Genomic DNA, 24,781 nt, shown 5'->3' on the forward strand with positions numbered 1-24,781 from the left:
AACCCTTGTGCTTCCTCAAATTCTGGAGTCTAAATGAGTAACTGCAACGGCTGGGAAGTTGAAAACATTATCAGACATGTCTGCATTTTTACAAACCAATTCAAACATCCTCCTCCATCACCCAAAATCACATTCTGGGGTTATCTAGTGAGTGAAAGAGTGCTAGGTTCCTTTTCTTTTATCTTGAAAGAAGGCTTATTTCTTTCTAGGGACCCTTTACATTATCCATTGCAAAGGCAGAAGCTTAAAACAATGAGGTTTATATGTTACTATTTTTGGTGAAGGAAATGCATGGTATGAATTGTCTAATTAGGAAACATTCCAAAATGGCTCTGATTTTCCTTGTTTTTTATCTTAAGTAAACACTGTGGTATCCAGCAACTTAAAAGTCCAATATATTACAGGCATAAAATAAAATATGGTGGTGGCCCAGAGATCTGGAATTCAGAATTTTCATGTACTAGGTCTGGTTTGGCAACTACATATAAGGTGGTACAAGATGAATCATCAGCTACAGTTGCCATTTCTTTGCTTAAATACACCTTAAGGATCCTACTTACCTACTTCCTGGGGGGTTGGAAAAAAGTATGTACAAAGTATTTTTTGAGAGGCTTTGAAAGTTTGGGATGAAAAGTGGATGGGGAAGCAGAATGCCATTGGTGCTAGACTCCTCTGTAGATAAAGTTATAGAAAAAAACAAACCCAAAGCCATTGGTGTGAAAAAGAAAATGGTGAGAGATTTTTTTTTTTTAAGAGGGCAACAGCACCTGAGCTCAATGAGATTCATGACTGGTCTGTTTACCTGCTGCCTCCTCCTGTGGTATTGTGGGAGTTCTTCGGGGCCCCTGTGGCCCACTGCTCTTTTCTCCATTGCTTTCCTCGAGGCTGCCTGTTGGTTCCTGGGTTTTCATCAGCTGACTCAGGAGGACTGCCAGCACATTCTGCACGTCACCTGGTGTGCCAGATGCTTCAGGGGTTGTCTGCTCTGCTGAGGGCTGGGCTACCACGGGAGGGGGGGGCTCCTTCACAGTCTCCTCTGGGGCCACATGCTCGGAGTCCTGATGCTGGGACGTGGCTTCATTGAGGGCATTGATGGATTGGTTCAGGGCCTCTAGCTGCTGTTGCATCTCTGGGTTGGAATGGACATTGAGCAGCTGTGCCATCTGAGGGATGCTCAGGTCAGTCTGGCTCTGCAGCAGGTTCAGTAACACTGCCAGCTCACTTTGATTCAGCTGCTGTGTGATGTCACCAAGGCCTGTGGAGAGACAGCGGAGCCATCACAGAAGGAGGCGGCAGAAAAGAGGGGTTAACCCTCCTGAAGTGGCAAAACCAAGTCTCTTCCATTCCATTTGAACTGAAAATCTCCCTCTATCTTCCCATTTCCCGTAATAACTATTATTTAATATACTTGAAAGCACCTAGGCACACTGAAGCAATTTTTAAAAATCCACTTATTCTAGGTTGCTATTTTATGCCAGATGAGTAGTTTAAAATGTTGATTTAATTTGCTTTCTGAACTGTATGACTCCAAGTAGAGACAAGATTGGTTGGGAAAGATGAGAAAATAATATTTGTTGTCTAAGAAAAGTTGCTATTATAGCAAGACCTTGTTATAACAGCTCCTTATACATATTTGGATATACTCAACTCAGAGAATATCTCTGACACATACAGCAAAAAACCACATGGTCAGTCTTCATAAGAATATTCACTTGACATCAAAAGTTTCACAGTATGTGGTAGATTATGTTAAAGTTGGTGCTAGTACTAAGCCAAATTTGGTTTATCTAGTCTGATTTATGAAAAATAAATTATCAAGCATTTAGCTAATAATTAGCACTCCAAATCCAACACTCTAATAGAATACAGTTAGCTCAGTTTCTTTAAACTTAGTAAAGAAAATGACGTTTTAGCTCTAAATTCATAAGGCTGTGTATCACTCTCTCCTCTTTTGCTAAGACAGATACCACATTTTTACTACTGCTTTAATGGAAGAGGTTTAAAGGTCAAGTAAAATGATTTTTGCATGATCTTTTAATAGTAGCTCTCACCAGAATGGTGCTTGTAACAAACACAAAAGCCTCTATTCCCAACACTGACCTATTGCATCCCCAGCCCCAGGTTCCACCTTGACAGGAGCAGGCTGGGGTGGTGCTGGACTGTTGTTCTTCACAGGCTCCACATTTGCTCCTGAGGTAGTTTCTTTTCGAGAGATTTTGGACAGAGGTGGTTCCTCCACCACAATGCCACTCTGCCTCTGTCGCCGTCGTTTCTTGCTCCATAGTTCATGGCAATCCTGCCAGTGGGGGAGGCTGGAAAAAGGCAAGGGGAAATGTGTGTGGGAGTGTGATAGAGAGTAAGGAAAAGACATTGGGCAAAGAAAGCACAAAACAAGAAGGAAAACACACAAATATTGACCAGGAAAATGAATGGAAGAAATCTAAGCTCTAGTCTGAATAGACAAACTAGTAATGTAAGATTTAGGGCTGGAAGAGACCTTAAAGATCACCTATTCCAAACCCTTTATTTTACAGGTAAATAAAATGAGACGCAGAGAAGTGAAGTAATTTGCTCAAAGTTGCAAAGATAGGAAGTGGCAGAGCCATGATTCAAACATAGGCATTCACTCCAAATCCAACCTGCTTTGTATAATCCATGCTGCCTCCACTTACAATGGCTAAGTCTTAAGAGAAACCTTAGTTGATGAGAACACAAAAGTGAGGGAGAACCTCCTAAAACCAGGAGTGAAGGTAGTCCTAGTATTAAAGACCAAACTTTGTATTTGAACTCATAGATCCAATTCATAGTTTTAAAACACGTCTCCTCTTACTTGGCTAAGGACTTTTACCAACATAAAAGAATGTGTGTTCAATTTTAGCACAGAGAAGACTGACCTATGACTACTTGCAAAGCATATCAAAAACCCAGTAATATATTATTTTGGAAACACTTCTCAGTGTTGACTTGGGAGGGCAAAAAAAAGAAAAAAAAAGATACTCTTCTGTTTTTATACATGACTATCTCCCCAAGAAAATACCATCAATTTCTTTATTCGTGAGATTCAATATTTTATAATTTTTTGGTATTTTCAGTCACTTTTTTTTTTTACAACATTGCAAACAGCTTCTGTATCAAGTCTCATTATGATGCAATATCTAAAAAATCTTTGTAAAATAAAGAAATTTTTTTTTTTGTAAAACAAAGAAATGGGCAAGTCTCAGTGCATAATCCACTTATCTCAAACATTATTCAAGGTTACAAAATTCCAGTTCAAGAAAAGAACTTGGAGAGTCTCTTAGAGGTCACAGCAAAAAAGACCTAACATATTAATTATTGACTTCATGTATATATTACACATTTCTTTCCCTCAACACATTTATCTACCCCACTCAAGGCATGGAAATACTAAAAAATTTTTAAAAATTTTGTGACAAGTCCAAACACTAGAGGACTTGCTATCTGTCTGTCAGCTCTACTGGCTAACAGAGAGCACCTATTACCACTCCTTGGAGTATAAGAGCCCCTGGGGTTTCTCTACAATTCACAGTATTATATATTTAGAGCTGGAAGAGATATCAGAAGCGATCTAGTCCAACTCATTCATTTTACAGATCAGGGAACTGAGGCCTAGGGAGGTTATGTGACTTGCCCAAGGTCACAGAGGTAGTGTTAGAGGTGGGATTTGAACCCAGGTCCTCTGACTCCAGAGCCAATCATGTCGAGGTTCTCAGAAGATACTAGAGAAGGAGAGAGATGTTACAAATTAAGGTGGGGAAAGAGTTACATCATTACATCAAGGATCTGTGATTTCTTCACAATTGCCATCCTTCTGTAACTTAATAGACAATGTCTTAGAAAGCTTCTTGATTCTCAAAGAAATTATGTGTCTTGCCCATAGTCATAAGGCTATTGAACTCCAAGGGTGAGGTGGGAACTTGGTACTTCCTGACTCCAAGCCCTTCACTCTATAAGACTTCACACTTTGTTGGGTTGGGGGGGAAAGCAGGGAATAATTAAGAAGAAAAAATGAAAGTGGACACTCAAAAGAGAAAGAAGTTGGATAATATGCTGGGGATCTAACAGGAAAAGGAAACAAGTCGAATTTAGCTAAAACAAACATTTCTACCCTCATGTCTCCATAACTTTTGAATTCAGTTATCTTTCTTGTTGGGACACTATAAGCTACTTGATTTCTCCAAGAACACTGTTCACATGTTCAGGACTTTACAAAAATGATTCTCAGTCCCACGTCATCTAGGGAAAGAAGCAGGAGCACTTACTCTGGAGGAGCCATTTTGCTGAGCTCAACATCCCTAAGAAAGTCACTCTGCAGGGCCTGCTCAGCGGTGCAACGCTTGTTAGGATCCAGTGTCAGCATGTGGTCGAGCAAGTCTAGAGCAGCCAAAGGAATACTGTAGAAGGAGACAAAAAACGGTCAGTCTAAAGGGACCAGACTGTTTTCAAACCTGCAGCCTTCTATTAGAAGGTCTTAGAATTATTAGTTTCATATGCAGCGAGGAGAAAACAGTAATAGTAACGTACTTCATGGACCCAAGGAATAGTTAAGAATAGTTTAGGTAACTCATATAGAGACATGATTGTGTAAAGATTTTAAAACCCTATGATACAGAAATATATATTAATATGTGTCAAGAACTAAGGTGAATTTAGGAAGAATTTCAAAATAGTATTTATTTCATAAAAATGCTACCAATTTTGTATTGCAGGAAAGATTAACATGACAGTAATACTAGTATAGTAATATGTCTATTAAATGTCTGTGAAAATGCACATTAATAACTAAATCCCATGAAATTACAAAAAGTATACATGGCTCAAAGAAAAAAAATGTATATGCCAACAGATAGTATGAAATCACTGATGAGATACCTATCTATATATTTAAGAAAGCAGAACACTATATTATACCATATACTAAGAGTAGCTGAGATTATGCTACCACTGTCAGACACAAGTTGCCCACTTCTGTCAAACTCACAAAGAGAACTCCTCGCGCAAACGCCTTCGGTACTGCTTTTTCGGTTTCATTGTGTTGAAGTAGGGTAGTTTAATAACATCAGGCCACACAGCTGGACAGGGGCTGCCGCAGAGTCGACTAGAAGCAAAACAGAAAACATGCAAAGGAGTGAGTCAGCCATATGCTTTTTGAAAAATCCAGACACATAACTACTGCCTCCTGAGGTTCTGGGCATCTTGATAAGATTAAGTTCAAGGGCAAGTTAGAAAGATGAGATTTTGAGATTTCCTTCACTTTCGAAGAGATATCCCTCCTTCCCCCTTCTCTGAAATATTTAAGAGGGTAGGGGAGAGAAGTCCACCAGCATAAATATTGTGACTGAGACTGGGAGTAGTCTTTTCACTTTTGTAGTTTACTGATGGTTAGTAGAAAAGACATATGTTTTAATTTTCATAGTATGGTAATAACAATGTCCACTTTATTTGCGAGTGTCTTGATTTTCATAGCACATCTCAATTATCAGGTTAACAACAGGAAATACAGATTTCCTTTTGTAATGAATTATATTTCCCTCCCTTGCTCTCAGCAGATTTATCGTCTTCCTTCTGTTTTGTTTAGATATTAACATAAATTTACTTTTCCTAAACTACAACTAAGGGACACCTAGGTGTCACAGTGGACAGAGTGCCAGACCTGGAATCAGGAAGACTCATCTGTGAGTTCAAGTCTGGCCTCAGACACTTACGAGTTATGTGACCCCAGGAAAGACATTTAACTCTTGCCTCAGTTTCCTCATCTGTAAAATGAGCTGGAAAAGGAAATGGCAAACCACTCCAGTATTTTTGCCAACAAAACCCCAAATGGGGTCACAAAGAACTGGATGTGACTGAAAACGACTGAACAACAACATACAACCAATATCAATCAGCTGAGGTAGATCCTAAAATGTACCAGATATCAAGAAGTCAACTTGAGGCAAGGGATAAAAGCTGTTCTGGGTAACCGAGGATGCTGACTATCACAAATAAGCAGAGGAGTAGAACTATTTTTTTATGTCTATAATGGATGAAGCCTGGTAAAATTTCAGTCAGCTTTTGGTTGGAGATCAAAACTTAGCTCCCTCATCATAGCAATGTTGTCTTAAACTCAAATTTAGCCCCTCAAGAATCTCACCTCCATCCCCAAAATCAGCACATCTGTGTATGACAGATCTCTTAAACCACAAAGCTTAGTAAGACCTATTTCCTTATACTCCTACAACAGTGTACTTTACAAAACTAATTAGGGGGATCAGAAACACACTTTGTGTAGAATGTCCTAAAGACTCTGACATACAGCAAGATGTAATCATTAATGATGTGGTTAAAACAACTGGTAATTTAACAACGTGACACAAATGGATTTTAGAAGAACAGATTAACTCTCACACCAAGGAATGCAGTTGTACACATACACCTTTCTTCCTTCCCTTCCACCACTGTTTTACCTGATTAGTTCAAGCTGAGCCAGTTCCAGATTAGCTTGAAAAATAGGCTTCTTTGTAAACAGTTCCCCAAGGATGCAACTAGGAAGAATAAAAGCAAGAGGTCAGGAGAGTAAATGCTGAAACCAATTTAAATAGTATCTCAGTAAACTTTGCTTCATAGTGCCAAGGGACAGCCTGGGTTTTCCAAAGTAACAACAAATTTCTGGCAGATAGGACCAGAATGAAGACTACATACAGATTAACCAATGCATCAAATACAGTCTAGAACTCATGACTCCTAGTGCTCCAAACAGCTTAAATGAATAAGCTACTGTTGGAACATTTTTATTCAAATAAACATTTAGTAAATACCTACTAGGTGTAAGGCAATATGCTAAATACAGGGTGTTATTATGTAAATAAATAAGGCAAGGCTCTTACACTCCAGTAGTTTACACTTTAATAGAAGGGATAAGAAGTACACAAGAATTTATAATACAAAGCCGAATGTGTTAAAAGTGAATAAGAAAGAAACCTTAATTACTGGGGTGAGTTTTTTAACTTTATTCAGTAGGCTCCCACTAAAGTTTTTCCATAGAAAAGTACAGGATGAACTAGAAGGGTGATGAATAATGACAGGGAAACCAGTTAGATAGCTAGTAGTCCACATAACGAAGATTTTAATATAAGCCCCTGAGAGTAAACACTGTTTCATCCTTTGTATTTACACCCCAATTCCTGGCATATAGTAGGTGCTTTAAAAAAAAAATACTTGTTGACTAAACCAGAATACTGGCAAAGAGAATGAAAAAGGAGTTGCTGAAAGCAAGAGATATTGCAAAGGAAGAATCAACAAGACTTGGTAAAAGGGGGACAGTAAAGATAATGCCAAAGTTTTAAGGCAAGGGCAAGTGGAACACAATGATGCCATAAATGGAGATAGGGAAGCTGGAGTGAGGAGCAGGTTGGGAGCAGTTCAAGGTGGGTAAGAGTGGCAGATGCTAGTGGAACATTCACGTGATGTTCAGTACACGCCTGGAAATAGGAGGCTGGCACTCAGAAAAGAAGTTAAGGATCAGGGATATAGATTTGGGGGTAGCCTACATAGAAATGATCATTTCGTCCAAGGAAGTTAATGAGACCAAGGGAGAGCCTATGGAGGAAACAGGATTAAGAATATAGTCTTGGAGAGGCAGCTAGATGGCTCAATGAGTACAGCACTGGCCCTGGAGTCAGGAGGACCTGTGTTCAAATCCTGCCTCAGACACTTGACACACTTACTAGCTGTGTCACCTTGGGCAAGTCACTTAACTCCAATTGCTCTGCCTTCCCCCCTCAAAAAAAAATAGTCTTGGAGCACACCAACTTTTGGGGAATAATAAAGAGGAATCTAGAGAAATGGGAAGGGAATCACAGAACAGAAGTCAAAGGAGCCAAAAGTACTAGTCAACGGTTCAAATGTTACAGAGAAGTCTAGAAAACTAAAAAAAAAGCCACTGAATTTGTGGGTTAGGAAGTCAGTCACTGATGAATTGTAGAGAGCAGTTTAAACAGAAGAGCAGAGATGGAAGCCAGACTGCAAAGGGTTCAGGCTTGAGTGGATAGTAACGAAGTAGACTTTTTTGGACAAAAAAATGGCCAAGGCTAGAAGCAAGGAACCAGGAAGACAATTTAAAACAATCCAAGAGAAGGTGATCACAAATGAAAACTATCTCCCCTATATACTTTAGTGTAAATAAAGAAAATAACCAAACACTAAAAAGCATATTGTTAAATGATGACAGAAGTAATAGATTACAGGAATGGAATATTTTTAGATGTTATCACTGTATTACTTGGTTTGAATTAACTGGGTTTTTTTGTTACAAAAGATGTTTCTACTGGTGAGTAGGAAATATTGGGAATAACCACGGTGCCTCAAAAAAACTCCAATAAAATACTGTTAAACAAAAGGCTGATATAGCTCTTTTCATTTAACTGATCTGTAAAAAGTATATTATACTGCAGCTACCTTGGCACTATATTTGCAAATAAAAGGTTTTCTTTTCATCCGCTGGTAGTGGTTTAAATACAAAGTTTTCAAATGAAGCATGCCTATAAAAATCACCATTTTCCAAGTTTCTGTTCTACACTTTGGCAAAGTTACATGAAAGTGTTGATGCAAAACCAAACCTTAAAAAGTTTTATCTTTAAATTCTGCATTTCTTTGGCCTCACTGAATTCAAGAAGGAAAATCTTGACAGTTTAAATAAACAGCATGTTCCTATTTAGCTCAGTACTTAGTGGGTTTCTAAAGTGTGCCTGCTGATTTCACATGATGAACACATTCTTATTCCCAATAGCCACCAAAAGCTGATCTTGCTAAAGGACTCCAAAGCTGAATTTAATTCTAAACCTTGCATTGACTATTAAATCAACTAAGTTGTAAACTTTAGTATTATAATAATGGGTGGTGACACAAGAGGCAGAAAGAACACAGCTGGATTTTCAGACTCCAGGTGGATGCTGTGCCAGTCACTCTAAGTTCTCCTGTGGGTTGCAAACTGAGTAGCTCTTGTTCACAAATCTCTGAAGGGAATGCCATCTTCATCTATGGGTACTATGGGTCAATAAGGAGTTTTCAGTATGGAAAAAACTGATTGAAACTGATGAAAGCCACGTAAAATTTAAATTCACTGATTCAGAGATCCTAGTTTACTGTGGTATCTAGGTATTTGTGCTATAATCTTTTTAAATGTTGTTTCCAGGCCCTTGGTAAGAAAGACATCTTCATTATGTAATCAACACCCTGCCACAGCACTGAAGATGCAGGTTGTACAGGCTAAAATAACAGTAGCAGAAGAGCTAAGAACTTCCCCCATGCATCTTAATGGGGCGTTAACTTTAGAGCCTAGTTGTGACAATTTAAATGCTAATACTATTAAAACAAATAGTCCAGAACATAAACACACCCAGCTTGAGTCACTAAAATTTAACTAAAGCTACATTTGATTTTGGTAGGCTACAACAGTTGCTGTGCTTTTCTTTCATCACCCTTCTTGAATCTGGAGAGCAAATCCTGCAGCGCATCTTTTAAAGATAGAGGCATTTTCACTGAGGTGAAATAGAGCAAGCTGTTACACTATACTGGAAACTATGTATGGGAGCAGGGGTAACATGGTGGGCAATAAGAGAGTATGTAGTGAAATCCTACATTATTTAGTAAGCCTTATGAAACAGTACAGGAATAATACTGCCCATTTGTATTTAAGTCTTGGGAAAATCACTCAATGATCTGCAGAATTTTCTGGGACGTTGCCAATAATTTTATATTCATTTCTCCTTATCTCGAAAGCCCAAGCTGCAGGATGCTAACAAATGGGGAATAAGGATCTACACCAATAATAAATGAGCTATAATCAGAACAAGACGGCCATCTTAAACTTGAGGTGATGAGAGAAACTAATTAAAGATGATTCAACTCCTTAGAGTTAAGGATTAGTCCTTACCCACAACTCCAAACATCAATGGCTGGTGTGTAGCGCTCCTCTCCTAGCAGCAGTTCTGGTGGTCGATACCATAGCGTGATGACTTTATTTGTGTAAGGACGACTGAAACATAAAAAGCAACCATGATATACGTTTTATACCAGTAACAAATTTAAACCAGCTGGACAAATAAATGAAAATAGCAATAACTACTCTTGTTTTTCTACTGCATTTGGGATTATTAAAGTAGATCCTTTAAAGCACAACAACGGATGAATACAAAATAACAAACAAGATGAAAGACAGAAGGTAGCCAGGAAAGTAAGGGTTTCCATTCCAACTCAATCTCTGGTTGAATTGTTTATATAAAGAGGTTGACTAACTTATATCATCTTATAGTATTTAAATCTGCCTAACAAAAACTGTAACACATTCAGCTAATAAAAGAACTCTAAAAATTTCTGAAGCTTATAGATTAAAGCATCAAAAGATGAGGACTAATTCATAGTTCGGTATAATTTTATTTGATTGGCACCTCACCTCTCTTCAGAGCTATACAGTCGAGCAAGTCCAAAATCTGCCAGCTTGATCTGTCCACTGGAAAAAAAAAAAACCAATTATTTTCATTTTCAGCAAGTGACAACTGTGGCCGTCATGCCATATCTGAAATAATATCACTTCTGAAAGCCAGACATACAATATAATCCAGGAATTATGTCAGGTGTGGAAGTTATGCCCTTAATCCTAACTCTCTGGGAGTCCTAAGGGAGTAGAGAGGAATGGAAGGACAATGATGAATATCAACTGTCTCCACAATTCTCTGCCTTTTGGAGTCAACTTTTTAGACTAAAGCTGTTCTGACTACTTTAGCCCACACTGATCTGCCGCCTCTTTTGGGGTTGCTATTTTTTAAAATTTTATTGATATATTGTTTTTATATTATTTATATTTCCCTATATCTCCCTCCTTATAACAAAAAGTTTCAATGTTTTTGTGGTTGTTCTTTCCAATTACAATTCTGTAATCATTATGTGTATTATTTTCTGCTTAAAGCACTCTGCATCAATCCATAAGTCTTCCAATGCTTTTCTGTCTTCCTCTATAGTTACTGTTTGTCATAGGGCAACATTATTCCATTACAATCGTGCACCATGCCTTGTTCAGATATTCATTCACCAGTGAATGGGCATTATAGTGAGGATTATATTATATGGGCAATATATATATATAGGATTATTTGTAGTCCATTGCTGCCACAAAAAGTGCCCTTATCAATATTTTGGTGTGTGAGGCCTTTCTTTTTATCATTGACCTGCCTGGAATATATAACTTAGGGCAGTTATTTTTAATACCACATAATAATTAAGTTTTCTCTAATAGTTTCACTGGTGTGTTAGCTTTATCTCTCTAATCATTATGTTCCTTGAGGGTAGAGATCATGTCTGATTTCTTTTGCACTCTAGATTCCCTTCAGCTCTAGATCTATGTATCTATGAGCCCTATTTGTTTGTTGATTAGAGCCTTCTAAGGTTATGGTTCTAACAGACCATAGTGTGGTGTAATTGACAAGAGGACAGGCTTAAAGCTAAGAAGGCTTTGGTTCAAGTCTTGCCTGTGATACACATTGGCTGTGTGACCCCAGGCAAGTCATTTAATCTCTCAGTGCTCAGAAACTCTGAGACTCAGATGAGTTGCAGAAGAGGTGGCAATCTGTATTGGTAGAAATTCCCCAGTGGGAGCTCCCAATGCCAATGAAATCAAAGGTCCAGTCTCTACCCCTATGAAATTCTTTTGTCCAACTAAAATAACAAAGATTTAAAAAAGGTTTAGAAACAGGGCACCCTGCATGGTCCAAGGATACTGACCCTTAACAAATAAAGACATAAGAATTCTGACTGATAGCAGTACCAGGGAGCTTCGGTAGGAGAAAACGGCTGTCTTCCCTGATGTTAGTTCCAAAACATTTAACATTATGGATCAATTATCAACATATCTGTCTCATTTATATTTACTACTTTTTTGGTACTCTTTAATACTTTCAGTCTTTATCATTTCCTAGGGAATCATCAATAACTCATTTTTTTTTCTAGTTCCCCACTGAGGCTAGTGCCTTCTTCAAAAACTAGCCTTTAACCATATGACAGGTCAGACCTTATAGGTATGACAGGGAAAAGAGACTATCACAGGAAACCTCTGAAAAAACTGTGATGAGAAAGACTTTAAAGACATATAAGAGCATGTCAGAATTCCACTGGTCACAATATGAACTGGGAAGGCAGAGACAGGAAATAACCCTAAGCACCCCTTGATCAGACACAGGGGCTCACATGGAATCAGTGGGCAGACCTTCATCAACTACATTCCTTCTGGCAAGTTAGGGGCACCTTCAGGCCTTACTGTCCTGTTGCTGTGCTCCTGGAATCAACGAGTCCTGCCACCTGCCTCACTGCTACCCCTGAGGAATCTGAGCCTGATCATGTGTTCTGCCCTGCATCCTAAAGATCACTGGACCCTCACATCTGCTCTGCCCTGCTGATCCTTCCCAGATGTATTATCTCCAACTAGACAATGTGAGCTCTTTGAGAGCAGGGACTAGCTGTTTTTGGTTTTGGTACCCCTAATGTTCAGCACACACAGAATGTCATTAATATTTTTTCACTCATCTCATATGTGATACCAAACAACCGCTATATTTTTAGGAACATGTGATCTTTAAGGTTAGAAAGGCTATAAGAATCATCTATCCCAGAGGTTCGCAACTTTTTTTGCATCTCCTTTGGCATGCTGGTAAAGCCTATGGACTCCTCAGAATGTTTTTAAATGCACAAAATAGCTGAAATTTTAAAGGAAACCAATTGTTACCAAAATAAAAATGATGATGATGATGACAGCTAACATTTATATACTATGTGCTAGGCACTGGTGCAAAGCACTTTACAACAATCATCTCATTGGATCCTCACAAAAACCCTGGGAGGTAGGTAGGTACTATTACTACCCCCCACTTTACAGATGAGGAAACTGAAGCAAACATAAGATACGTGACTTGCCCAGGGTCATATAGCTAATACATGTCTGAGGCCAGATTTGAAATCAGGTCTTCCTGACTCCAGGCCCAGTGTGCTAACCATTTAGCCATCTGAGATATTTTCTAAAAACAAGTTTATAGGCGGCAGCTAGGTGGCGCAGTGAGTAGAGCACTGGCCCTGGAGTCAGGAGGACCTGAGTTCAAATTTGTGCTCAGACACTTGACACACTAGCTATGTGACCTTGGGCAAGTCACTTAACCCAATTGCGCTGCCTTCCCCCCTCCAAAAAAAAAACCCACAAGTTTACAGACCCCAGGTTAAGAACCTGTTAATTAGTCCAACCCTTTCATTTATATGTGAAGAAACTGAGGCTCAGAGAGATTAAGCAACTTGCTGATGGTAAACATAGGTAATAAGTAGTAGAGCCAAGATTTGGATCCAGATCTTTAGATTCCAAATTTAGCATTCCTTCTACTATGTCACCTTGTTTTCTTAAATTTAAAGTTAATAACATCACAAAAAAACAAGTGTAGCTATAAATGTTTTTTGAGCTCATTCTGGGACAAGGAGCCTCCTCCCTCTTTTAATTCCCATGTCTTAGTATTGTTTTGTACGTAGTAAGCATTTAATAAATGTTTTTCTTTCATTTATTCATTTAATTTATCCTGTCTTTGGACAGGATTTTTAAGGCCCAGAAGACCTAAATTAGGGCCACATGCTTAGGGCCTCTGACAATAAGGCCGGGTGGGACCAAAAGATAAAAATCCATGGCAGAAATTACAGGAACCTAGAATACCATGCATAGCACTGGTATTATTCTCAAGATGGGCAGCTAGTGGTACAATAGACAAAATACTGGCACTTCAGTTAGGAAGACCCGAGTTCAAATTCGACCTAAGATACTTACTAGTTATATGACAAGTCACTTAACCTCTTTCTGTCTCAGTTTCCTTATGTGTAAAAATGGGGATAACAACAGCATTTTCCTATTAGGGTTGTTGTGAGGATAAAATGAGGTATCTGTAAACTGCTTTGCAAACCCTAAAGTGCTATATAAATCCTAACTATTAATGATTAAGATCATTGCATCTTCTTCATATCTTAGCCATGATATTCGTAATATCATATTGATAAACATTTTGGTGAAATAGTCAAAAGTCATAGCTATGCTCCTCTAGAAATGCCAGTAGAGCTTTATTTTCCCCTTGTGGATAAAACCTGCACAGAGCAGCAAATCCTCAGGAGATTATGTTACAAAATGGAGTACTAGAGCAATCACTTAGCTTAATGAGAATGAGATTAATAGAACTGTGTATAAACAGAATGATCATAGAGCCAAACTATTATTACCATCTGGTGATAATAGTTTTTATCTGTTACCTAAAGATCTAGGAACCAAATATCAGAAAAGATATTATTCTTCAGATGGCAGATTTGCTGCCACTGAACTGTCTGAGATATGAGATCAATACCGTAGGCTTATCTATGAGAAGTCAGACAAAATCAAAGAACACTCTAGGAAGCTACCAACTCTCCAACTACCAGGTTCCTGCCAGACTGTGTGTATATCCAGAAATGGCTACATCCACCTGAATCCTTAATTCTCTGAGAGCACATGAATAGTAAAAGTATTTCAAGTGGTTTAAGGAAATGTCAAAAGGCAGATTTCTTTCCTCTGGGCAATGGGGAAAGTGCCTAGGGGTTCAGAAACAAGAGACCCTGAACCCCTATAATATTGTAAAGAAGAATGAATTTGCTGAGACTATCAGGGTCATTATATTGTTATTTTGTCACTATCGCAGTGGTTTCTAAATGGCACACTTTGGGGCAATGTGATACTGAATCATAGAATTTTAAGAACTGGAAGGGAACACAGATCATCTATTCCACCCCATAATTAAACAAGATTCCCTTCAACAATATATACCAGATACCACCTCGCACCTATCAAATTGGCTAATTTGACAGAAAAGGAAAATGATAAATGTTGGAAAAGATTTGGAAAAGTTGGGCCACTAATACATTGTTGGAGTTGTGACCTGATCCAACCATTCTGGAGAGCAATTTAGAACTATGCTCAAAGGGTAATCAAACTGAGCATACTGTATGATTTAGCAATACCACTATTAGGTCTATATCCCAAAGATAACATTAAAAAGGGAAAAGGGTGTATATGTACAAAAATATTTATAGCAGCTCTTTTTGTGGTGGCAAAGAACTGGAAATTGAGGGAACGCCCATCAACTGGGGAATGGCTGAACGAGTTGTGGTATATGAATGTAATGGAATACTACTGTGCTATAAGAAATGATCAGCAGGTGGATTTCAGAAAAATCTGGACTTACATGAACTGATGCTGAACAAAGTATGCAGAACCAAGAGAACACTGAACACAGGAACAGCAACACTGTGTGACGATCAATTATGATAGACTTAGCTCTTAACAGCCATACAACGATTTTAGACAATTCCAAAACTCATGATGGGACATGCTATCCAGAGAAAGAACTATATATATAAGAAATGACAGTGTCATGGAGGCCTGATCCCTGGCAGAATAAGGCAAAAGGCTCAACTCTCAAAGGCAGAGGTAGAGTCACAATTTAGAGCTGGAAGGGACCTTAGAGATCATTTTACACATGCATGGGCAGTCTGAATGCAGATCAAGGCATATTATTTTCACCTTTTTGTTGTTTTTTGGGTTTTCATGGTTTTTCTCTTTTATTGTTTCTTCTTTCACAGTATAACTAAGGTGGAAATATGTTTGACATGATTGCACATATGTAACCTATATTGGATTGCTTGCTGTCTTGGAGAGGGGGGAGTGGAGGGAGAAAAATTTGGAACTCAAAACCTTATAAAAATGAATGCTGAAAACTATCTTACATGTAAATGGAAAAAATAAAATACTATTTACAAAACAAATAAACAATATATAGCAGAAGTAAGCACGTTACATTCTGGAATGCTTGTGATTAAAATCACCCTCATGAGTCTATCTGATAGGGGCTTAAAAAGAATTTATATTCAGGGACTTTGCTGTTCAGAGTAAATCCCTTTCAAGGAAGAATAATACTATTTCACGATATTATTTGTATTACATCAATATATAATTTTAAACAGCTTACAAAGTGCCTTTACATATAATATTTCATTTGATCTTCACCATAAACCTTTGAAATTGATAAGATACTCATTTTATAAATGAGGATATGGAGGCTCAGAGAAATTGAATTAGAGTCTAGCCCAATATCATATAGCTACTAAATGGCCAAGCCAGAACTAGAAACAAGGTCTCCTGACTACAAGTTTGTACTTTTTCTATTACTACCATGTCTCCAATGAATACCAGAGACTAGCACTGCACAAAATTAGTGCCATATAATATAACATATTACTTAGATTGAAACTAAAGTGGAGCAGAGAAGAGAAGAAGAAAAAGTTTATTTTAATCAAGTTACTTTTTTACCTGTTGTTTAGCAAAATGTTGGAACATTTAATATCCCGATGTAGGAAGTTCTTTTTGTGGCAATAATCCAGCCCTTCCATTAGCTGTTTCATGAAAGACTTGATATGGTCCTCAGAAAAATGTACTAATCCAGACTCTAGCAGCCCCATTAAGTCATGGTCCATGTATTCAAATACAAGGTAAAAGGCACCTAGGAAAGAAATATGATATTTAAAAACTGTAAGGGAAAAACTGCCCATAGGCTCCCCCACATCTAGGCAGAACAGAATCACAGAGCTGGTAGAAACCTCACCTAGTCCAACCCCTTTATTTTATGGATGCAGAAATTGAGGCCCAGCAAGGCTGGGTAACTGGGAAAAGGTCAAATAGCTCTTTAGTGACAAAACTATAATTAAGATCCCAGATTTTCTGATTATTTCTTCTGAAATAATCTTTCCACAATCACACTTCAATAAAACAAATGCTACAAGGCAAAAGCTGCTCCACTTTTAATACTAGAAGTAAGGTAGACAAAGATTTCCACAATATTTATGACAGCCTATATATATTATTAAGACACAGAATTTTTTGACTAAAAGAGAGAGGGATTATCTGCCAGGGGTGGAGAACCTATGGCCTCAAGGCTGCATGTGGCCCTCTAGGTCCTCAAGTGCAGTCCTCTGACTGAATTCAATTTGGATTCATAAAAATACAGTTTGGATTCAGTCAAAGGGCTGCACTTGAGGACCTAGAGGGCCACATGCAGCCTCGAGGCCACAGGTTCCTCACCCCTGATAGTCTAACCCCAAAGTTTTATAGATGCACATCAATATGAAAGGGAAGTATTACAGATGGTACTCATGAAAAGTAAGAAATCCACACCACCTTCATATCTAGCAGAGAAGTATGCCAATAGGATATACAATTTAGGATATTAAAAAGTCATTGTGGGTCAGATCAGATACCTATTTAGTCCCAGATTCTGTGAGTGTCACCAGTAGGATATTTTGTGGGAGGCACAGCTGTCCTTCATGATGTCTAAAGGTATGAGACATACCCCTAAATATAGCTAGTTTTCCTTAATCTCATTTGAATTTATACTCCATTAAGCTAATTAAATACCGGATTCTTTTTTTTTTTTTTTTTGGGCAGAGGAAGGCGTTTTATTACATTCCTCGAGAGAGCAGGTGTAGTGCTCACGGGAACACTCACCACTGGATTCTTTTTTGCTACTTGGTTGTGTATTTGTCTTAAGGGATGCCTCCTTAAGTCTGACACTCCAGATTTTGAGGACCTTTTTTTTCACTGTTCATCTTCACAATCCCTTCAAGATATCATAAATTTTATTCATATTCCCTCTCAGCCTTCATCTCTCCAGATGAAGAATCCAACCTACTTTCTTATTCAATCTATCACAAAATATAAGCCACCTCTCGTTCACTATCTTTCTATTCCATTCACCCTGCCCCAAATCCCTTTCATCATTTTAGATGTCCTCTGAACCTATTCCAAGTCAGCTTTGAAAAAACGACAAAAGGAATACTGGACAATGTAAGAGAACGCTTCAAAAATAAGGGAGGGGAAGATGAAAATTCAATCCATAAAATAGTGACAAAAGCTCTAATTCTAGACACATACTCTTCTGGTTTGACATAAAGGTGTTGTATTTTGAAAGTATCCATTGTAAACCTATGACCAAGAGAGTAGATAGTCTCATTCCTTTTACCTATTACAAGAAGTAGCTAACTCTATAGGTAGGAAACCCTTGCACAGACCATAAGGCAATGACTACCAATGATTTCTATAAATAAAGCATAAAATGAAGCAGAATAGGAATTTTATTAAATAAGCTGCTCTCAGCCCAAGATGATCATCTTCATTCATACATGCACAAAGGTAGCAGATTAAATTAAGAGTTGGTCAAAACATGCCAATACCAAGTTATGTAAAGGATAATTCTAAATTACCCTGCCATGTTTACACATTCCTATGCTAACTACCTTTGTCCTTCTTGAAATCCAGTGCATCTTGTTTATCTGTGACAATTTCCTTCATATTAACAACACTCCGGTGGATCAGCTGTCGAAGAATTTTGATCTCACGAATGGCTGTGATTGGGAAGCCCTCTTTCTCATTGTCTAGTCGCACCTTCTTTAGGGCTACTAGCTCTCCTGCGAAAACAAAATCCACCTCTATCAGGACATTATCAAGTAATACACTGACACCAAAAGCAAAGTGACATACTAGGCATTTTATATGATTTAAGAATATAGAATGTAATACTTGCCCTCAAAGATTTTATATTCCAAATGAAAACATTTTCCTGTTTATATTGCCATGTCTAACCTTGCATTTAATTAATGATTTCTAAAACTTAGATAATTCTTGATTCTACATGCTGGGTAAGACTAGGAACACTATAGAATGGAAAAATGAAAAGTACCAATAATTCAAATACTTCATTTCAACTTCAAAATAAAGAGATCCACGATGGACCATTTTCAGCCCCTGAATAACTGAAAGTTACCTCTATGTTCTTGGAGCCATTAAGTCCTACTTTATTTACTATCTCAGTATGGATAGTAAAAGCAAAACTAAAGGTAGAGTTATTAAGTTTAGTAGGGGCAGCTAGGTAGCGCAGTGAGTAGAGCACCGGCTCTTGGGTCAGGAGGACCCGAGTTCAAATCTGACCTCAGACACTTGACACACTTACTAGCTGTGTGACCTTGGGCAAGTCACTTAACCCCAACTGCCCTGCCTTCTCCGCTCCCCCCAAAAATTAAAAAAAAAAATAAGTTTAGTAAGTCCATAGTTCTTCTCAGCAATGCAATGCTCTAAGACAATTCCAAAATGCCAACCACATCCAGAGAAAGAACTATGGAGTCTGAAAGCAGATTGAAGCACATTATTTTCTCCCTTTCCTTTTTGTTTCTTCTTTCTCATGGTTTTTTCCCTTTTGCTTTGATTCTTCTTTCACAATATTATTAATGTGGAAATATGTTTAATATGATTGTACATGTATAGCTCATATCAGATTGCATGCCTTCTTGGGGAAGAGAGAGGGGAAGGAGGGGGAAAAATGTGGAACTCAAAATCTTATAAAAGTGAATGCTGAAAACTAAAAATAAATAAGTAAATAAATAAATAAAATTTATTTTTAAAGAAGATTAATAAGTCCAAGAGCTGATCCTTTAAGACAGTGTCACTGTGTCACCATGGCAATTTTTTTTAAAAATCCCAAATGTGTAAGTTTTACTCAGCTCTAGCAGCACCCTGGTTACTAATAAAAATGCTCCAATATAAACCAAAGGGTTGGTATGGCGGTGTTTCACCTGTATCTTTGTCCTTGGCTTTGTACACTTGTCCATATGTTCCTTCCCCAATAATTCCAATTATATCAAACTTGTCCACGCAGCGCTTGCCCCAATCACTTTCTGTTTGTCTTCTTTCCCCATAACGTGGGCAACAGATTCTATAAGCAAGAAAACTTTTTAAAAAATAAAACACTCTCACTTAAAAAAAGAAATGCTCTGATAAGCTCATTGTTCCTTTTATACATTTTTTATAGAAAACCTAAACAATAGAGTAGTGTGCTTTGAGAAAGAAACTTGGATTTGCTAGGCCGATACAAGTTAAATAGGCTTGTTTTCCTCAAAGGAAAAAAATTATCTGACTTTCCCCTATGCAAGATTGCTCTTAAGATTATAGAAATGTTTTGTCCAGTCAATGTTAAAAATGACAAGTGATAGGGCTTTAATGATATGCTCTAATTCACTGATTCAACTACATCTTAAAAGGAATTGCTGATTTCTTTTGTTGTAGCATAAAACTATAAACAAACTAATTAACTGAAGAATGGCTGAACAAATTATGGTATATGAATGTAATAATATTATTGCCCATAAAAAATGATGAAAGGGTCAGATTCAGAGAAAACTGGAAGAACCTGTGTGAATTGATACAAAATGAAAGGAGCAGAATGAACAGAACAATTTATAAAATGATCACAATGTTGTGAAGGAAAACAATCATGAAAAACTTAAGAATGCTGATCAATGCAATGACCCATCATAACCTCACAAGTGATAATGAATACATGCTTTCTACCTTTTGGTAAGAGTAGAAATACTCTTCTGACTTAGAATAGGAATTCTCAACCCTCAACTTGTTTTATTATAATTTTTATAACTCTATGTCAATATAATTAGTTTCCTTTGTAATCTCTGTATTTTATTTGATGTATTTAAACATATTCTCCTGAGAGGGAGTCCATAGGCTTCACCAGACCACCCAAGAGGTACATGACACACACAAAGAAAGTTAAGACCTGCTGGAATAGAGGGACAGAATGACACATACATTTTCAGATACTGCCAATGTGTGGATCTGTTTTACTTGATTATACTTTTTTTCTTATGAAAAATTATATATCACTATTTCAAAATAGATACTATACATAATACCTACATGGCCTGTATCCCCTACTGAACTTTCTTCTGCTTTCTTCTACGTCTTTTTAAATGTTTCAATAGTATTCTGCTTTCTTTTCTTCCTTTTTTTTTTTGCATCACTATCATTACTTCTATTCTAATAAAAGCCTTCACTCATAATAAAGTTCCCTCGTAACTATATGTATGTGTTATAAAGGAGGATTTTTATCTGGGGGAGGGAGTCAGAGAGTATGGGGAGTAGGAAGCAGGGATATTGATAATAAAAAAAATGTCACTAAAATATTTCAAAAACACACATAAGAGAGAAGGAAATTCAGAGGGGCACAGAAAAAATCTGGGTGATGTGGAAACAACCAAATTAAATTTAAAATATAGTTAAAAACCAAAGTGTACAGAAAGTGGATTCAGTTTCATATATAGTCTTCTTTTCCTGTTCTTTGTATTGGGAAATATTAATAACAAAAAGGAAATTTTTTTTTTTTATAATTCCAGAGGTCAGTTTTCTTGTTTATTATTCTTTCACTAGTCTATATGTTATACTGGTCACCCTGATGAAAAAGGCTTGTTTTACCTCAGGACTTTTAAAGTATCCCTAACTTAACAAACACAGAAGGATAAATGAGTTGGTTATAAAGCTGAGAAATGGTCAATTTTTCAAAAACTTTAAGACACAAGTAAAAAGGAACAAAAACTGTAATATAGTTTGCTAAGTCTATTGTAAATATTTCAGAAGGGGCTTGAAACTAGTCAGTAGGGATTAGTTCTACTTATTTTCTACCTTCACCAGAATTTTAACCCATTATTATGTATTCAACAGGTATTTAATATTTGATGAATTTAGGCTCAAGTCTATCATCTGTAATTCTACCGGCTTCATAGGCATGGCAGAGGAATCAATCAACAAACATTTATTAAACTTCTAGGTGCTTAGCTCTGTGCTACATTCTGGAGAACAAATAAAATAAATGGAACAACCCCTAACAATAAGGTGCTTACAACATAACCAGGGAGGCAAGGTTATACCTAAGCGTATATAGAATATAAAGAAAATACAAACTAGTTGAATACAGGTTAGCTTGGGTAAGAGAGCATTTGTAGTTGAGGGGATCAGGAAAGGCTTTACATAGAAAGCACTGCTTGAGTTGCATCTTGAAGGAAAAGAGGTATTCTAGGAGGCAGAGAAAAAGTAAGAGTGCATTTCAGGCATGGGGAACGGTGAATGAAAAGGTATAGAGAAAGGAGACAGAGTTAGGAAGAACAGAGAAAAGGCCAGTATGACCTAGAAAGCGTATATTGAAGAGTTTCTAACCTCATGTACACAATGACGCTGGGAAGACAGACTGGGGCAAGGTTATAAGGAGCTTTAAAAGCTTGTTAAACAAAAGTGTTTATATTCAACACTACCAGCAACAGGAATCCACTGGAGTTGACTAAGTAACATGGTCAAAATTAAGACAAAAACAGATGTGTATTCCCTGAAAAAACTTACTTTGGTCTCTTCTTATATGGTTGCTGAGGTGGGGTGACAGCCTTTGGTTCTGGAGAATCTGGGGGAGATGGATCACCACCAGGAAGCTCTGGAGGAAGAGGAAGGTCCATGAGCAAATGCCGAGTTCTTTGTTCCTTCTCCTTCTTCATAGGTTTTGGAGGAAGACTCTCCTTTGGACTAAAACAGAGTAAGAGGGAGAGATGACAACTATTTAAAGGGATATACAAATTATGGTTTTTCAAAGAATATGAAGTTTGTCTATGAGGCAGAATAAGAGATATTATTACAAATTATTGTTCCTTTTAAAATAACAAATCTATACAGTTATGAATTCTCAGAACAAGGATGAGGTATTACTTATGATTTCTTTACCAAATTCTACTCTTACTGGCTTTTCTATAGTTCAGATTTATATAATAATCAATCGACACGTATTTACTAAGTACCTACTATATGGCAAGCACTGAACTAGTTGCTGGGGATACAAGTACAAAGAATCGAACAATCTCTATTGGCAATGAGCTTACATTCTAATGAGGCAGACAAGTAGTTCTGCAAATATATGTAGCATATATGTGTAGATTTTATATTCATATCTATCTAGTGACTTAATACATATATTATTGTAAACACAATGTAGTTTGGGAGGGAGGGTACTAGTGGTTGGGGGAAAACCAGGAAAATTGTCAGGAAGAAGACGGTGCCTAAGCTACATTTTAAAGGATGAGAAAGACTCTCTGAGGTGGAACTAAGGAGGAATTGTATTCCAGGTATGGGGGACAGCCAGTGCAAAGGCAAGAAGATAAGAAAAGTGCCATGTGTGTGAGGAACAGAGCCAGTTTGGCTAGATCTCAGAGAACAGGAAGGGGAGTAACACCCTATAAGGCTGGAAAATAAGTTGGGGCCAAGCTATATAGAGCTTGAAAAGCTAAACCGAGTAATTTGTATTTTATCCCAGAGGCAAAAGGAAGCCACTGGAGTTGGCTGTATAGCTTTAGGGTTTACAAAATGCTTTCCTCACAACAACTCTCTGAAGTTACAGAAGTATTATCCCTGAAGCTCAGAGAAGTTAAATGCCATTTAACCCTTGCCCCGTGTCACAAAACTAGTAAGAGGCCAGAACTCAAATCCAGGCCTCCCGTTTTCTAGAGTAGCATTTTTTCCACCATGTCTACTGCCCGTCTATCATTCCATCATGTGCCTTCTAGCTTTTCACCAAAATGACCAAAATGAAGCCAAGCGGAATCCTTCAGTTCACAGATCATCACCGCAAATATATAAAAAGCTCATCATCTCTTCTATATTTCAACAGATTCAAAAGAAACACAACACGACATCTGCATATTAAGAGTTCAATAACTTAAATCTTATATATTACCAAAAATATGGAAAGAACTTAAAGTGGGAATTGTATATTTAATGGTATTTTGGAAAGAGGGAGAAAAAAATCATAAAACTGGGAAACAAAACCAGAGAAAAATGATAAACTGATATTCCAGTGGCTTTGTAAACAAAGCACAGTGCCTGGCAAATATAGGGCATTTAATAAATACTTGTTGATTAAGGGATCGATCAGAATAATTATCTTTATCTTGATCTTTTACACAGAGAAGAAGGAAAAATACCCGAACAATTTCTTTAGGTTCATTTTTGGAGCAGCTAGTAGAAAGAAATACTTTGTACTAGAATCAAAGAGTTCAGCAATGGCTACTGATACAAAGATAGTAGCCTTAACTGAAGTAGACTGGAAAATTCATTTGGCTTCCTATCTATTTCTTAATCTACTTTAACATATTACAAGATAAGCAGCATGTTATCACACACATATAGAGAAAGAAATTTATAGGGATCACAAATCCACATCTACAAAAAAGCTCAAGCTGAGACATTCAGTTTACTCTATTTCTAATTTTTCTAATTAAATTTTATTTTTTACTCCCCGAAAGAAAAAGAATTTAAAACACCTGTTACAAAAATGTATAGCAAAACAAATTTCAACATAGGATATAGAAAAAAAAAATCTTCATTTTGCACTCCGATTCTTTTACCTCTCTATCAGGAGGTAGGCAGCATATTTCATCATCAGACCTCTCAAATCCTGGTTGGTCATTACAATGATCAGAGTTAAGTTTTTCCAAACCTGTTTGCATCAGTGCATACAAGTCTTCCCAGGTTTTTCTGAAACCACTCCCTGCATCACTACTTACAATGCAAAAGTATGTCCTTTTTTTATGCCATAAATTCAACCATTCCTCAAATGATGGGCACTCCCAGTTTCCAATTCTTTGCCACTGCAAAAAGTTAGTTATAAATATTTTTGTACATGCTTAGAGTTTGTTTTGCTTAGGACCAATACCTCCCTTAATCTACCTTCTCTCTTCTCTCCTTTCCCTATTTCTCTGCTGAATGCAATGTATTTCTATTTCTGTACCCAACTTTGTATGATTGTTTTTT

At 37.3% G+C, this 24,781-nt stretch overlaps 1 protein-coding gene across 3 annotated transcripts in view; it reads right to left on the minus strand.

The window, feature by feature from the left end:
* CDK12 (cyclin dependent kinase 12) overlaps nt 1-24,781 on the minus strand; it is a 57,560-nt gene that overhangs the window by 18,474 nt on the left and 14,305 nt on the right. For all 3 annotated transcript variants that reach the window (XR_005010186.1, XM_036754785.1, XM_036754784.1), the window contains exons 3-13: nt 22,328-22,504; nt 19,720-19,859; nt 18,388-18,558; nt 16,409-16,598; nt 10,451-10,507; nt 9,932-10,033; nt 6,465-6,542; nt 5,000-5,116; nt 4,281-4,412; nt 2,101-2,312; nt 803-1,255 (exon numbers count right to left, since the gene is read on the minus strand). Coding sequence is in view for 2 of the 3 variants with exons in the window: in XM_036754785.1 (XP_036610680.1) it covers nt 803-1,255; nt 2,101-2,312; nt 4,281-4,412; nt 5,000-5,116; nt 6,465-6,542; nt 9,932-10,033; nt 10,451-10,507; nt 16,409-16,598; nt 18,388-18,558; nt 19,720-19,859; nt 22,328-22,504 (1,829 nt within the window). In the remaining variant the exon portion in view is untranslated. The remainder of the gene's footprint in view (nt 1-802; nt 1,256-2,100; nt 2,313-4,280; nt 4,413-4,999; nt 5,117-6,464; nt 6,543-9,931; nt 10,034-10,450; nt 10,508-16,408; nt 16,599-18,387; nt 18,559-19,719; nt 19,860-22,327; nt 22,505-24,781) is intronic.

The sequence above is a fragment of the Trichosurus vulpecula genome, chromosome 4 (assembly GCF_011100635.1).
Source record: "Trichosurus vulpecula isolate mTriVul1 chromosome 4, mTriVul1.pri, whole genome shotgun sequence".
NCBI classification, from domain to species: domain Eukaryota; kingdom Metazoa; phylum Chordata; class Mammalia; order Diprotodontia; family Phalangeridae; genus Trichosurus; species Trichosurus vulpecula.